Source organism: Nelumbo nucifera, chromosome 1 (genome assembly GCF_055504915.1).
Source record: "Nelumbo nucifera cultivar China Antique chromosome 1, China Antique-T2T, whole genome shotgun sequence".
NCBI classification, from domain to species: Eukaryota; Viridiplantae; Streptophyta; class Magnoliopsida; order Proteales; family Nelumbonaceae; genus Nelumbo; species Nelumbo nucifera.
Window position 1 is genome coordinate 71,120,592 of NC_142649.1, and position 16,790 is coordinate 71,137,381.

At 37.5% G+C, this 16,790-nt stretch overlaps 1 protein-coding gene across 1 annotated transcript in view; it reads right to left on the reverse strand.

Moving 5' to 3' along the window:
* Window positions 1–3,443: 3,443 nt before the first annotated feature.
* LOC104612798 (NEDD8-activating enzyme E1 regulatory subunit AXR1-like) overlaps window positions 3,444–16,790 on the reverse strand; it is a 39,561-nt gene continuing 26,214 nt past the window's right edge. Inside the window, exons 9-15 of the mRNA XM_010280376.3 lie at window positions 9,201–9,274; window positions 8,928–9,090; window positions 6,469–6,554; window positions 4,882–4,965; window positions 4,584–4,764; window positions 4,402–4,503; window positions 3,444–4,315 (exon numbers count right to left, since the gene is read on the reverse strand). Coding sequence (XP_010278678.1) covers window positions 4,420–4,503; window positions 4,584–4,764; window positions 4,882–4,965; window positions 6,469–6,554; window positions 8,928–9,090; window positions 9,201–9,274 — 672 coding nt within the window. The 3' untranslated portion in view covers window positions 3,444–4,315; window positions 4,402–4,419. The remainder of the gene's footprint in view (window positions 4,316–4,401; window positions 4,504–4,583; window positions 4,765–4,881; window positions 4,966–6,468; window positions 6,555–8,927; window positions 9,091–9,200; window positions 9,275–16,790) is intronic.

The window sequence follows — 16,790 nt, forward strand, 5'->3', positions numbered from 1 at the left end:
GAAGTCAGATTTCCGAATTTGATATGATTCGGTCCGATTTGATTTTTAAAAAATAATAAATTATTAAAAGGAAAATAAAATATAACAATTTAAATAAAGAAAAACAAAAACTACAAATATCTTTTCAACTATTTTTATCATATATATACATATTTTTTATAAATAAAATAATATAAAAATTTTACAAAATACAATATAAATAATATATTTATAAGTAAGTAAATAAATAATATATATATGGGCCGAACTGAAGATCCAAAATGGGGCTATCCGAATTCGAGAATATAGGATTGGACTTCGGATTGGATTGGATCATGATCCGGTCCATTTACACCCCTATATCCATATCCAGAGTTACATCATGACTAACTATGTAACCCACTAGTCATGCAATGCACCTTTATATCAAGTAGTATTGCACCATATCGATGGATACGGTCTGATATGCATCAATATGGAAGCCTATATAGTGCTTGGTTTTACAAGTCTTACATTGACTAATTTGAACTTTAATAAAAAATGAAAATTATAATTATAAAAATTGAAATAGAGTTGTAATTATGAAATATGAAATAAATATTTAAGATTTATTTTTTTCTTAAATTATAATAAAAACTAAAATTATAAAAATAATTTAATTTATCTACCTTAAATGATTTATATGTTTTATTTTATGTATAGATTATATGTTAAAATGAAAACATATTTATTATTTGAAAAAATAGAGTTATTATTTATATAAAAGTACTAAATAAATAGCAATTTTTAACAAAATTAATAAAAATTGAAAAATGGAATATATAATATAAGATTTAATTTTTCCTAAAAAGTTAATAAAAATGAAAATTATAAAAATAAATTATTTTATCTACTTTAAATGATTTATATATTTTATTTTGCATATAAATTATATGTTAAAATAAAAACATATTTATTATTTGTATAAAAACACTAAATAAATAAAATTTTTAATAAAGATTAAAATTTAAAATTATAAAAACTGAAATAGAATGATAATTATTGTATGATGTGTGCATGTTCTAGAGTTCTAGTATTGTCGATCGCAATGCTTCTCTTTATATAACCTATTAAAGTGTGCATTCCTCATGTGTTTATACATTATTCATAGGTCATTCAGATATAATTTAGTGTTATTAATATAATTTTGTGATTTGTATGCATAAAACCGAAAGATAAAAGAAGGGCTGCACAGCTTTGGGGGTAGCCCGACCCCAAAAATCTAAACTGATAAAACCTTAAATCCTAGGAATCACACCAGAGTGCAGTGCATTATGGTGGGCTTGATTTGCTAGTCAATCCACAGCTTTATTGGCTTCTCTGTAGACATGAAGATATTCAATTTCTCCATCAAAGTCTTGGTGAATCATCCTGCAGTCGTTGATGGTAGTCTTCAATCACTATGGCGTCTTGGTTTTGTTTTTAAGGCAGTTAATTACAAGTTTTGAGTCCCCTTCGATAAAAAAGCATTTATTGATGAAGTTTCTTGCTAAATTATGGGCTTCCCAAGCAGCACAAGCTTCAGCAAAGCTAATAGTAAATGATCATATCTTATAGGCTTTTAGATCTAAGATATTCCCCAAGTGGTCTCTTGCCACACAACCAATTGATCAATTACTGTTCACACAAGATGCATCAAAATTAATTTTGATCGCATCAAGGTAAGGACTCCTCCATCTGATTGGCATCCACTCCATAACTTTTCGTTTCATATCCTTCGAGCAAGCTTTAAATTCCCAAAAAGAGTTTAGGGCTCTATCAAGAATGATGGCAGGAGGCAAGCATTTATTTTTAAATATTTTCTCATGTCGGTTCTTCCAAATGTGCCATAGCAGAAAGACAAATTTCTCTTTAATATCAGGATCTTGACTATTATTCAAATCGTTTTCGGACAAATTCCTCCATATTTCATGGATGGATTGATTAATCCCATTTGTCAGCTTGAAAGTGCCTTAGGTGAACGGTAATTGCTCTAATATATCCCAAGTATTCTATATCTTTGTCTATATCCATGTGTCTCTAAAACATATATGTATTCATATCTAAATTATCTAATACAATACTTAATACTGTTACTTTGATCCTTACCTAATAAAACATGACTGAAGATAAAAGAAAGGAAGAGATGTGTTCTTGTCCTAAGAAAGGACTTTTCTGGGACTTTGTTGTGGGTTTCATTTTCATATCACCTAAAAGTTGAAACCCAAAACCAAATTATACATATTGTTTTTTTTTATAACTTTCATTTCCTGACCAAACAGTAGCAATTGTTTTGGTTCCATGCAACTCCACCAGCACGAGAGTTTGATAACCAGGATTTGTTTAACCCCGCCATCGAGTTCATGGCTTCATGCACGAGGAGGACTAGCCGCACGAAAATAAATACAGATTAGCCGGCTAAAACCATCTTACCAGGGACTCGAATTTGATCATTCCGTGTAGTTGGACTCTCTGGTCATTTGAATGTCTTTAACGTGCGTTGGAACTGGAAGCTTGTAAAGGCCTTCAAATGCAAACCATTGCCAAAACAATAACCGAAATTTCAGTCATGCCACTTATCTTGACGAAGACGACATCATATAGTTGGGAGAAGACTTTGATTGAGCCGAGTTTCGATGTACAAGAACAACCGGACTCCATAGTCAAGGCATACACAACATGGGATTAACCAATCTGAAATGCTAAAAATCCGTAAGATTTTGTGTCCAGCAAGTGTAAGGAACTCGGATCTCCTACCTACATAAGGGTCAAATTCCATCTGATAAGCTGATTGCAGCTCTAACTGATTTAGAGCCAAGGATGGCTATAGCCGAAAAACCACCAAGTGCAGGTGTTCACACTGTCTGAACAGCCTCTTGCAACCTTGTATTGAGAATATCTCCCCATGAAATAAACATATAAGTAAAAAATATATTCTCAATATAAGGCTGTAAAAGCTGTTAGAACAGACATGGCACTACTGAAGCCAAACTAAAAACCACCACCATATTGTGATGGGTTATCATGGTAAATACAATAAAGACGGATCAAAACTTTGGGTATATGATGACAGAGCACTAGAGGACAGAAGTACTACTGAGGCCTCTTTTGTTTGCAGTGCAATTTCATTTACACCAATGTAAAAGTATACGAATGCAAATGATTTCAATGCAAATTCTGATTCATTTTTGTTTCACCTTTTGCCTTGTTTGTTTTTTGCATTTGTAGATGAAAATATGAAATAAAATAAAATCCAGAACCTAATTAAAGTAAAACCCAAAACAAATGTAACCAAGAATCTGCATTTTTCATGCATTTATTTCAAGCTCTTTTCGCTTTTCGATAAGTTAATTATCAAGTAAATGCACTTATCCGAGTAAAGACTTACCCGGATAATTGCATTTATCCATATTGTTTTATTTCCCATGTAAATAAGGCAATGACCATTTTAGCCATAAAAATCTAATATTAAAAAGGGTATTTTTGTCACATTCAAGTGTTGACAACTCCCCCACCCCCCAAGGTGGGAAAGTTATTTACCACCTAGGAGATAGATATAACTTACCCCGAAAAATAAACTGTCTCTGGAGACTGGTCCCCACATAATCTGAAAAAATAACATGGGCTTCTTGGTCAATGAGAATCAAAATCCCATTGACCAACTTTCTCCCCTCTTAAAATCCAAAAATAAAAAATAAAAAGAAAGAAAGAAAACCCCCCAAGTATAAATGAAATTGCAGTGCAAACAAATGGAACCAGAAGTGCCATTGGATCCGCATATAATGCCTCCGAAGTACTGAATTGATCATCCTCCAGTGGTTTCCAAGATATAACGCCAGCAAGCGGCAAGGAGGGATCCTAATTCCTAGATAAATTACCACATTCTATTGGTACCACAGGAATTCGTTTACAAACGAAAATTTAAGCTGAAATCATACAAAACCCCCCGTTGTTGATGGTGGTATCTTGTTCAGAAATCGTGCGACCTAGACTCGTCAACACTAGCTGCTCCCAAAAAGCTTCCTGGAGTTCTTTAGATCCGGGTTAAAATAGACTGGATATATTTGTTTCTCTACCTCTTTGGTCTCTCTTCTTTCCTTTTCTTCTCTTTCCCCTCCTTTTTCCTTCATTTTGTTTGCTCAAATTTTAAATTACATGTCCCAATCCAATTACCTGGCCATGCTTCTTAATGATCGGAGTGTAAGACCAAAAACCCCCAAAATTCCACCATAAAGAGGCAGGGAAAAAACTTGAATGTAGAATCACCATATCATATATCCATCAAGGAAGGGTAATAGCACCTTGGGTAAAATATGATCTGCAAACAAACAAACTGAAAATGAACGAACCAGAAAATAAGTTCAGAAGGATCATGAACATAAGAATGAGTTCTGAGGCACTCACTGTGGCTTATATGCACAACTATAACAGTAACAGTTGAGACTTGTGGTCAACGCCATTGAAGATGAATGTGCCAGACATGGGGACAAATTGTTTCGTGATAAGCTGTATGGTGCAAGGAACAAATTCTATCTTAGCATCATAGATTTTGCAAAGAATGCCTAATGTAATGAAAGCAAACAAACCTTGATCACTTCCTGGGATGCAATGCCCCCTGTGAAGGCGGCCACTGCATGAAGCTCTGCACCACCAAATCTGCACATTTCATTGGTTAAGTCCTCCGTTAAGGTTGACCCATTAAAACCCAAGTCATTCAGTATGCCAACAGCTATAGTCTTCAATCGAGATATATCCTCATCCATCTCACTGCATAGTACCAAAAATAGTGTTTCAAGGAAGTTGAAGCACTTGTTTATAAAGATAATATGAATATCTAATAGTGGTATGATTGGTTGGTGCGATATATAAGAAAAAAAATGTTACCCATCAAACATGCCAGGGAATCTGTTGTAGTTGGTAGCAAAACGATCAACTGCTCGAAGCAGAATGTAAAACCCAATGGCAACACTACGAAAAACAGAAGAATGCAATCAATTACTAGAAAATGTACACAAAAACCAGTCAAGAAACAAAGAAGAGAACAATAAGACTTTAAGAGTCACTTGAAGATCCAAGCTAGAGGTTTCCAGTATCACTACCTGATGCAGGAGCTGAAGAGTCAAAATTGGAATTTTATGATATTTCATATATTTCTGTATTTTTGGACAGTAGGGGTATTTTTGTCATTTTTGCAATTTTCTGTGGGGTCCAATGATAGGGTTTAAATTGTCTAGTTATAGTTTGTTTATGTTTAAAATTTCAGAGTCATTGCAAAAGTAGGATTAGAGTTATTGAGTCTTCTTTGAATTGAAATAGGATATGACAGCTTAGTTTGAATCCTACTAGGATTATCGAGTCTAACAGTATGGACGTTTGACTCCTAGGATTATTATGAGTGTAGACTCTATAAATATGTATGGACGTTTTACACAAAGGCAATGAAATATATTGAGTTTTCTTCAGCTTATGCTAGCTATGGTGATTGATTCCCATGCCCTAGAGTGATTCTAGGCACCCTGTGAGTGATTCCAGGTATTTTCTCTCTTCTTTCTCTCCCTATTTTCTCTTTAATTCCTTCAAGAAGCCATTACAGCCATCAACAGCCATAAAACTTTGATCAAGAAGACCATTCAACATTCTCTAAGGACTAGAACTGAGCTGGTCCTACATCACTACCACATCCACAATATTTAACAATAGCATTAAGACTGCAGCACATGATGTAGCAATGAGAAAAGAAAGGAAGATTCTAACTAGTCATTTGAAAATAAAATAAAGAAAATGATGCCATTTCCCAGCAATATATGACTACTAGTAGTCCCTTGGTGCTGGTATGTGCCGGAAAACTGTCTCTGGATTATTAATTAGAGCAGTGCTGGCAAAAAATGCCAATGTTCCATCATCTTTCAATACATGTCGAGCATGGTAGGATCCATGTATCTTTTGATGAGTCCATTGTGTTTGTAAGGCATTTAAGAATGCTTTACATTGCTTATCAGCATCACTTTATTAGATATTTTCTTATTTTTTATCTTAATTTATTGTCTTGAAAATTTTTGCTTACAATTTATGGTCTTACTCCAACTTCGTGAATCTGAAAATGAGGCAAAAATCTCAAACCAGGTTTCCTGGACAAGGTACCATAAAGATTATAACAAGGCCGCTAGAATATCAAAGTTCCACTTTTCCATACTTGCAAGTATTAAAAAAAAAAAAGAAATATCCACTATATGACTGTAGTATTTGTAATCAGTTTGACCTGCATTGTCGTTTTAGACTAAGATGGATTTAGGAAAGGAGAAAAAACCGATGTTGCAATTTTGCAGGTTACCCATGTCATGCCAAACATGTATTTAAGGCCCAGTGAGAATGAAAATTCCATCCTCCCATTGGTTACTATATTAGAAATTATATATTTTGTAAGATAAACATATCGTTTCATAGATACAAGCAACAATAGTAGGAAGTCACCTGTAATCTTCGTCAGTTAAGTACTTCTGTAACTCTGGCAAGACAGGAGAATTAAATTCATCCTCAATTAGGCGGTATCTGCAAACCTGCACAACGGCCATTGATACAATAACATCATGACATCACACCAAAATCATTCTCACTAGTTGATAATTCTGTATGACTGCATATTGATAGTGATGATTGAGTATTTTCATTCTAAACCATAAAAAAGTATATTTTAATAATTTAATGAAAACTCAAAACTGATGCTTATGTCTCACAGTTCAATGAAAGAACTATGATATCAAAAGTGAATATATGGACATTTGCCATGCATGTAATATTGAAGCTTTAAGTACGATCACTGTACTGCAATTTTAAAAAGCCACCATGGTCATACATGGGGCTAAGGTTCTTTTTATAGACACTGAAGCCATTCTAAAATAAAAACTGAACAATCCAAGTTTTCAATTTCTCAAACCAACACTATAGAAGCTATTAAAAGCAAATGTCAATGATGTTTGCAGTGTATAATATTAAATTCCACACCAAACAAGCATACCCCCCATGCACGTATGCACACAAGGATGACTCTACTGATACAAAACCTAGGTGACTAGGCGATTTTTAGAGGTCGCCTTGCCCAATGCCAATGTGTTTTTCGTATTAGGTGCTCACCCATATACATATTATATTATCTTTTTTGAATGCGCATATGTGTTATATCATTTTATTGGTTGGTTTTATTTTATTAGAATACACCCTGTTGTATGTTACCATTTTTTATTAAGATAATTCTCTTTTATATTAAAGCTATGAAAGTTTCTTTGGGTTTGAGTTCTGAACTGAGAATAAGACAAACCAAGGACTGAGAAGATTCCATTGTTCAGTCCTAGTCGTCCAAGACCTCCAGGTAAGTTTCTTCTTTAAGAAATATTTTTGGGACTAAACAGGGGCTCCGCCTCCTCCTTCTTCTTCCTCAAATCACACTGGTACTCCTGTATTTTACTTTCTTACTTTAAAAAAAAAAAAAAACACTTTTGGCAATAAAACAGAGGCTGCACCCCAACTTTCTAAAATTTTCCTGTAATTTTTGCACTATTTTTTAATAATGCATTTTTTTGAACGAAACAGGGGCTCTGTCCCTTTATTTTTTTCTCTCCTTTTTCGTCGCATTCTCCATTTTTATTAGCCTGAAACAGGGTCTCCGCCCCCTTAAACACATCCAAGTCCTCTTGGACAACTTATTTTGGGAATGAAACAGGGTCTTATTTTTCTCTTTTTTTAGCTGCACTCCCCCTTTTTGTTGGCCTGAAACAGGTATGATGTATATATGATGGCATTTTATGTTTTAATTGATTGATTTTATTGCTAATAGTATACAGGTATGTTGGTTAGTATTAAAAACTAATAAAGTAGCTTAAGATGGATAGGGGTATTTATTTTATACTTTCAAATTCCATTGCCTAGGCGACTGGGCGCCCTGTGGTCGCCTAGGCGCCTTGACAACTATGATACAGAATAAAGGATGCTCTGAACACAAAAACATTTAACAGTAAATATAGACGTGCATTAAAAAAAACACTTTTGGGAATAAAACAGAGGCTGCACCCCAACTTTCTAAAATTTTCCTGTAATTTTTGCACTATTTTTTAATAATGCGTTTTTTTGAACGAAACAGGGGCTCTGTCCCTTTATTTTTTTCTCTCCTTTTTCGTCACATTCTCCATTTTTATTAGCCTGAAACAGGGTCTCCGCCCCCTTAAACACATCCAAGTCCTCCTCCTGGACAACTTATTTTGGGAATGAAACAGGGTCTTATTTTTCTCTCTTTTTTTAGCTGCACTCCCCCTTTTTGTTGGCCTGAAACAGGTATGATGTATATATGATGGCATTTTATGTTTTAATTGATTGATTTTATTGCTAATAGTATACAGGTATGTTGGTTAGTATTAAAAACTAATAAAGTAGCTTAAGATGGATAGGGGTATTTATTTTATACTTTCAAATTCCATTGCCTAGGCGACTGGGCGCCCTGTGGTCGCCTAGGCGACTGGGCGCCCTGTGGTCGCCTAGGCGCCTTGACAACTATGATACAGAATAAAGGATGCTCTGAACACAAAAACAATTAACAGTAAATATAGACGTGCATTAAAAAAGCACAAACCAAGGAAGAATTTATACGGGAACCATGAACAACATTAAATCTGATGTGCAAAACCAGTCTTTCTTATCAGTAATGTACAAAATTATACTGCTGCGACATGCATGAATCATGGTAATTAATGGTCAATCTATCAATTAATAAAGGCAAAAAAGTTGGACTAATAATTTTATTTGCAAATCCACACCTTACGCAATTTGTTTGGAACTCTGGTAATGCATAGAAAGTAAGCAAAAAAAACATTTCCATCCTTTTAGGACATTATAGTCCATACTAGATAACACATAAAAGCTTTGATATCCAAAGGACTTACTGTCAGCTTTCTTGCATTTTTACAGAAGGTTTTTATGGTTGTCCTTGGAATGGCATCTTGATCCCTACCAATTCTTTTCAAGATATTCCTCACCCGACTCTCAACAGCAAGAAAATCTGCCTCAGCTTTAGCCTGGTAAATCTTTTGCAAATTTACGTAATATCTGCAAAAAGGTTGACATGCAGTGTATTATTACAACAAAAAGAAAGGAAAAGACAGCAGTGAGTGCCTTGAAAGATTTTGAATTTAGCTAGTTATGATTCAGTTACTAACTCTGTTAAAGAAGTCATATCTGGTATAGAACCCTCTAGAGGTGCCTCTCCACCACCTTCATTTACAATGAAGTCCTGCAATCAAAAGAAGCTTCATTTTGTAAAATTTCCTGAAAGTTAGTTATGATTAATTTTTTTTTTGATGAATAGTTATGATTAATTCAATAAACCAAAAAAAAATGATAAGCAAATGAAAAGGAAAAAAAAAAGAAGGTGAATGGATAAATTTTCTTGACAATGATAAATGATTATCTTTAACTGACACTTTAGCTAAGCAAGGAGTTAGTAGGGAGGCTTTGTTTTGGGCCTGTTTGTAAGTTTTTGATTTTCTTTTTCCATCCTTTTTGTGGGTGGTAAGCCTGTAATCTTTTTAATTATCAAAATGAAAGTTACCGTTTCCTATCAAAAAATAAATAAATAAATGGTTATCTTTGTAATTGTTAAAAGCTCATTGATGGCAGCTATTAGATACTAAAGCAGTACTGTTTTCTAGGTTACAGATAAAAAAAGGTATTGTTTTCTAGGGTTTATACAATCTAGAGTTTAACTATAGATAATTTACTGAAAAGAGTGATGATATTGGATAGCACTAACTGTTTTTTCTGTAATGAGGAAGTGGAATCTGTTGACCACATTTTTGCATTATTGTTTTGCTAGAAGGCTGTGATCCAAAGTTCTAGACATTTTTGGGTTGCACTTTTGTTTTCCAAATCCTGTGATGGAACTTTTAACCAGTTAATTGAAGGGCCTGAGAAAAAAGGGAAAGTAGTTTGGAAAGTAATTCCTTTGGCAATTTTTTGGACTGTGTGGATGGAAAGAAATGGCAGAGTTTTTGAAGCTATGGAGAAATCAAATGATTTAATTGTAAAGGAACTATGGGGTAGAATTCACTCTTGGATTACAGTGAACAGAAGTTTTACAGATATTCCACACAGCTCTTTTCTGAGTTCCACTTCTTTATTCACAGTTTCTTACTGTATAGAGTGAGGTTTTTTTTTCTTTAATACAATACATTACCTTTCCTCAATACACAAAGCCACACACACAATCTAGAGTTGTTTCTATAGACCACCACTTGACAATTCAGCCCACCAAGGACCCTTTTTGTAATTATTCCTTTTTCACCTTCAGCCCTTTAAGGGCTCCTTTGTTAATACATACGACTTATATATATATGTTAGTGAAGAGGTATTTCGGTCTTTGTACCTGTTGAGATTGCTGAGTTGTTTTATTATGTTAGTTTGAGTGCCTCTTACTTAAATAAGGGCACTGATGTCTTTTCCTATCACATTAATAATATAATAACAGGTCTGGCCGAAAGGAGGGTTGAATTTTTCCCTAATTCGAACCAGACCTTTTCTCTCTTTCTTCCTTCTTCTTGCTTGCTTGCTTTACTTGACTGCTAACGGACAAACAGACTTCTAGGGCAGGCCGAACTTCAACATGGTATCAGAGCCAAATTAAACAAATCGGACTTGCCTAGAATTCTGTCTTCTGCGCATTCAACCTAGGTTTTTTTCTTTGATTTCTCAGCCGTCGATTGGAGATTGGGAAAAGGGCTGAAAAGGAGTGATCGCCCTCTTCCCTTGGAGGTGTATATGCCTCCGGTTGTGTCGTGTGTGGTCTGTTGCTGTGTTTTTTAAGCCCTCCCCTAATCAATGTAGGGCTGGTACGTGTGGTGCAGTGGGTCTTTTATGCATAAGGAGTTTCTTTTATGCATAATTTCTGTTATGAAGCACATAAGAGGTATGGTACAGATCGTATGGAGGGGTTTCAGATTGTAGTGTGCTAGGGTTTATGCTGGTTTGTGGTGTTCACATAGTGGTGAAACTTCAGGTAGCTGTAGAGTAGGATCTGTGGTGTTACAAGTGCAACTTTCAGCACTTATTATTGCTGAAATCAGTGTGCAGAATTCAGTGAAGTGTCTGTGTGCAGTGTGCAGTGTGTAGTGTGCAGAATTCGGTGATAAAAGAATTCAGCAATGGGAGATAACAGTGATAGTAAACCTAATGTGATGATATCTACTGACTAACTGAATGTCCAAATGACCTCCATTAAACTGAATGGGGAGAATTATGTCCCTTGGGCTAAGTCTGTAGAGGTTTTTCTAAAGGCAAAGAAGAAGGTGAAGCACGTAAGAGAGGAGAAACCCCCCACTGATTCTCATGAGTACGAAGATTGGGAACAAGAAGATGCACAGATCATCACATGGTTATGGAACAGTATGAAACCCAGAATTAGTGTGAACTTCATGTTTCTTGACACGGCCAAAGAGGTGTGGGATCATGCTAAGAAATTGTATTCTGGTTAGGACAATACAACCAGGGTATATCAAATGTATCAGGAGTACTTCAATCTGCAACAGGGCAATCAAAGTCTTGAGGAGTACTATGCCAGTATGAGAAACATTCGTAATGAGTTGAATGTCTATCACCCTCTCACTCTTGATGTCAAGATTCAACAACAACAGGAGCAACTTGATGTGACTCGGTTTCTGGTGGGGCTGAAATCCGAGTATGAACCAGTACGAGCCCAGATACTAGGAGGATCATCCCTTCCATCTTTAGAGGAGGTGTTTGCTCGACTTTGGAGGACTTCCATTGGACCTATGGAAAACCCTAATGTCTCAGATAGATCAGCATTTGCAGTGTCGAGAGGTCGAGGTGTTAGAAGTGGGGCTCGAGGAGCCCAATCTGGCCGTGGTGGCAGAAGTGGCCCAGTATATGGCCGGAGTGGTAGTGGTGGATCTACACATACCCATGGTGGTGGTCGTACTAGGGGCAGAGATTCAGGGGGAGCTCGTGGTAGAGGACATGGCTCGGGTCCACGGAGGTGTACTCATTGTGGTTTGGATGGACATACTATTAATTACTGCTATGACTTGCATGGTCCACCCTCGACCTGGGCCAATCATGCCATGACTAGTGACACCAGTTCCAGTTTTAGACAGGAGAACCGTTCAGCTAATCAGATGCCTCCTACCTCTTCAGATGGTCTAGGCAAGGAGATGGTGAGTATTCCTCGTGATGAGTATGAAAGGTTTGTTCAATCCACGTCGCAACAGAACACTACTTTTGCACACTCAGGTATGGCTTGTTTGGCATCCACACCCAACCCCTGGATTATTGACTCTGGAGCCTCCGATCACATGACTGGAACTCCAGGTGTGTTTTCTTCTCTCACTCATTGCTCAACATCACAATCTGTTACACTTGCTAATGGCTCCACATCATCTATTTGTGGTGTTGGTAATGTTGACCTGGACCCTGTATCCCTATCCTCAGTTTTGTATGTACCTAAGCTTCCATTTAATCTTATGTTTGTTAGTAAGCTGACCAAAGTCACTTAATTGCTCCATTACATTTTACCCCTCTATGTGTGTTTTTCAAGATCTCAAGACGGGGATGAAGATTGGTGGAGGGCATGAAGACGGTGGACTGTATTATCTTGATGGTGGTGGAAGAATGTCAACAGCCCTTCAGTCATCTATCTCTCCTCTCCAGTGGCATTGTAGATTTTGTCATCCTTCGCTGAAAGTGTTAAAAGTCTTTGGTTCCTTCGTTGAGTCAACTTTCTGTTCTAGATTGTGAGTCGTGTCAATTTGGGAAACACCATCGTGTTCCCTTTAGCTCTAGGGTTGATAATTGTGCATTTAGTCCTTTTTCTTTAATTCACTCAGATGTTTGGGGTCTTTATAAAGTGATGCATATAATGGATACAGATATTTTGTTATTTTTGTTGATGACTTTTCAAGGATGACGTGGCTCTATTTAATGAAGGAAAGAAGTGAATTATTTACCATCTTCTAGAAATTTTATGTTGAGATTCGCAATCAATTTGGCGTTCACATTAAAATTTTCCATTCTGATAATGGCCATGAATATTTGTCTTCATCTTTTCAAGAGTACTTGGACCAACATGACATTATACACCAAACTTCGTGTACTTACACCCCACAACAAAATGGGGTGGCTGAGAGAAAGAACCGGCATCTTTTAGAAACGGCATGCTCCCTCATGCACCACATGAATGTTTCCAAACCCTTTTGGAGTGATGTGATGCTCACCTCTTGTTTCCTAATTAATCGGATGCCCACGTCTATCCTTGATGGTCATTCTCCATTTAATGTCTTGTTTCCCACCATGTCTCCATTTCCGCTTTCTCCTTGGGTATTTAGGTGTGTCTGCTTCATCCATAATTTGGGTCTCGGGAACGACAAGTTAGATGCACGATCCCTTAAGTGCATATTCCTTGGCTATTCCCGAACTCAAAAAGGGTACAAGTGTTACCATCCCAGTTCTCGTCGTTCCTTGGTATGTGTTGATGTTACCTTCTTTGAGTCTACTCAATTCTTCGTGGGGTCTGGTGATGCTTCTTCCTCCATATCACCTCCTCCTCTTCCCCTTCCTGTGGCTGATCCTCTTTCTCTTGTTCCAGCCATGCCTACGTCCTTGCCTCCGGTGCCACCGTCCGTTGACCGTCCACCTATCCGTCACGTGTATACACATCGCCCACATGTACCGACTGCGACTCCTCCGACTTCATCACCGTCGACAAATCCAACTCCAGACCCGCCACCAGCCTCCGACCTTGATCTTCCTATTGCCTTACGGAAAGATAAACGCACTCGTACCTTTCATCCCATTTCCAATTATGTTTCACTTACTCACCTTTCTGCCTCCCATCGTTCACCTCTTTTTTATCCTCGGTGGTTGTCCCTAAGGATGTCCAGGAAGCCCTTACTTCTCCAGAGTGGTGTCGTGCTATGGAAGAAGAGCTCTCTGGTCTCCATCATAATCACACTTGGGATCTCACCGCTCTTCCTCCTGGAAGACAGGTTGTCAGTTGTAAGTGGGTTTATACCGTTAAGTACTTGCCTGATGGTCGTGTTGAGCGTTTGAAGGCGCGATTGGTAGCAAAAGGGTACTCCCAAACCTATGGTATTGATTACACAAAGACCTCCCCGGTTGCTAAGATAGGGTCAGTTCGTGTTATCATCTCTTTTGCAGCTATGTATGATTGGCCCCTATATCAGCTGGATATCAAAAATGCATTTTTGCATGGTGATTTGCTCGAGGAGGTCTACATGGAGCAACCACCAGGGTTTGTTGCTCAGGGGGAGGATGGTAAGGTATGTAGACTTAAGAAGGCTATATATGGACTTAAACAGTCCCCTCGAGCATGGTTTGGTAGGTTCAGTGAGGTGGTCAAGAACTTTGGTATGAAACAGTGCCAAGTTGATCATTTTGTCTTCAGCCATGACTCTCCGGTAGGAAAAATACTATTGGTGGTGTATGTAGATGATATCGTTGTTACTGGGAATGATAAAATGGGCATTGACAGGTTGAAGGCCTTTCTACAGGAACACTTTCAGACAAAGGACCTTGGCAAATTGAAGTACTTCTTGGGCATAGAGGTAGCAAGATCTAAGCATGGTATTAATCTGTGTCATAGGAAATATGTGCTTCATTTGCTGGAAGAAACAGGTTTGTTAGGTACGAAACCAACTGAAACACCTATGGAAACAAATACGAGGCTGAGCAGTGATATGGGTGAAGTATTTGAAGACCCTGGCAGATACCGACTTGTAGGCAAACTAAACTATCTAACCATTACTCAGCCAGATATTTCATTTGCGGTTAGTGTGGTGAGTCGGTTCATGCAGAAACCTTTGGTCCCTCATTGGAATGTAGTGCTAAGGATTGTGAGGTATTTGAAAGGAGCTCCTGGTCGTGGTTTGCTATACAAAAGTGGCAGAAAACTGGAAATAGAAGGATACACCGATGCTGACTGGGCCGGTTCTATGTCTGATAGGCGGTCTACCACAGGCTATTGCACTTTTCTGGGGGGTAACCTGGTGACGTGGAAAAGTAAGAAGCAAACAGTTGTAGCAAGAAGCAGTGCAGAAGCAAAATATAGGGCTATGGCACATACTGCTTGTGAATTAGTGTAGCTAAGGAACCTTCTACAGGAGATAGGGTATGACATTAGTACTCCAATGAAGCTCTATTGTGACAATCAGGTTGCAGTTCATATCTCTTCTAATCCGGTGTTTCATGAAAGAACCAAGCACATTGAGGTTGACTGTCATTTTGTGAGAGAGAAGGTGCTGAATGGAGTGATAAAGACTTGTTTACAAAAGGTTTGAGTCGGGGGAGAGTGGACTACATATGTAACAAGCTGGGATTATATGATATATACTCACCATCTTGAGGGGGAGTGTTAGTGAAGGGGTATTTCAGTCTTTGTACCTGTTGAGATTGCTGAGTTGTTTTATTATGTTAGTTCGAGTGCCTCTTACTTAAATAAGGGCACTGATGTCTTTTCCTATCACATTAATAATATAATAACTGTTTACAAAAGGTTTGAGTCGAGGGAGAGTGGACTACATATGTAACAAGCTGGGATTATATGATATATACTCACCAGCTTGAGGGGGAGTGTTAGTGAAGGGATATTTCGGTCTTTGTACCTGTTGAGATTGCTAAGTTGTTTTATTATGTTAGTTCGAGTGCCTCTTACTTAAATAAGGGCACTGATGTCTTTTCCTATCACATTAATAATATAAAAACAGGTCTGACCGAAAGGAGGGTTGAATTTTTCCCTAATTCGAACCAAACTTTTTCTCTTTCTTCCTCCTTCCTACTTGCTTGCTTTACTTGACTGCTAACGGACAAACAGACTTCTAGGGCAGGCCGAACTTCAACAATATATATATATATAGACTCTTTGGGGATGGGGATCAGTTCGTTTTGTTAGACACCCCTGAAAACTTTGGTGTTCTCACAAGCTGGAAGATTGACATGGTATCAGAGCGGGTCATATCCTCCAGCTTCTGATTCAACTAACTTCTTGGGTGATTAGGGATTGTTTAAGAAGTATTTTGATTACTATCAAACTCTGGTTGAAGGCTATTTGAGAGCTATTTTAATCAGCCGAAGCTGATAGGTTTTTTCTGGAAAAGACGCCCAGCAGGTCAGTTTTCCCTTGTTTTCTCAAAATCGGCTGATTCAATCAGCCTAAAACTTTGTAGTTAGTGTTGCCCAGGCCTCCTTTAATTGGTCATTAATTTGCTTTGAAGATTGATTTGGATTTGATAGGGTTTTGATCCCATCCTGCAGTCGACAGTCCTGAAACCTTCCATTTTGGGACTGAGATCAATACAGCCCTGTTATTCTGAGATTTCTGCAGCAAAATCTCAGTTATTTGGTGAAGTATTAATTAAATACTGCTTTTAAACTGTTACTGATCTAAGTTGGGTGGTCAATCTCTGGTTTTTCCTTTCTCTTGAACTCTGTTAACCTATTTTGGACCGTGGTTGTGTTTCGGAATGTCTGAGAAGGTAGATATCATTCCTGTAAAATTCGATGGAACTAACTACAGCATGTGGAAGTTCCATTTTGATTTCTTTGTTGAAGGGTAAGGCCTGGAGGGAGGAAATTGTTATGGGCCCGAGCGTAGGATCGCGTCACGGGTCGTTCCACGGCAGGAACCCCTGATCTTCCCTTGCCTTTGGCCTTGCGCACAGACCCTATTTTGCCTATCTAGTGGGTGATTTGTCCAAGAGACCACCCGAACTCTCCCTTGGGGT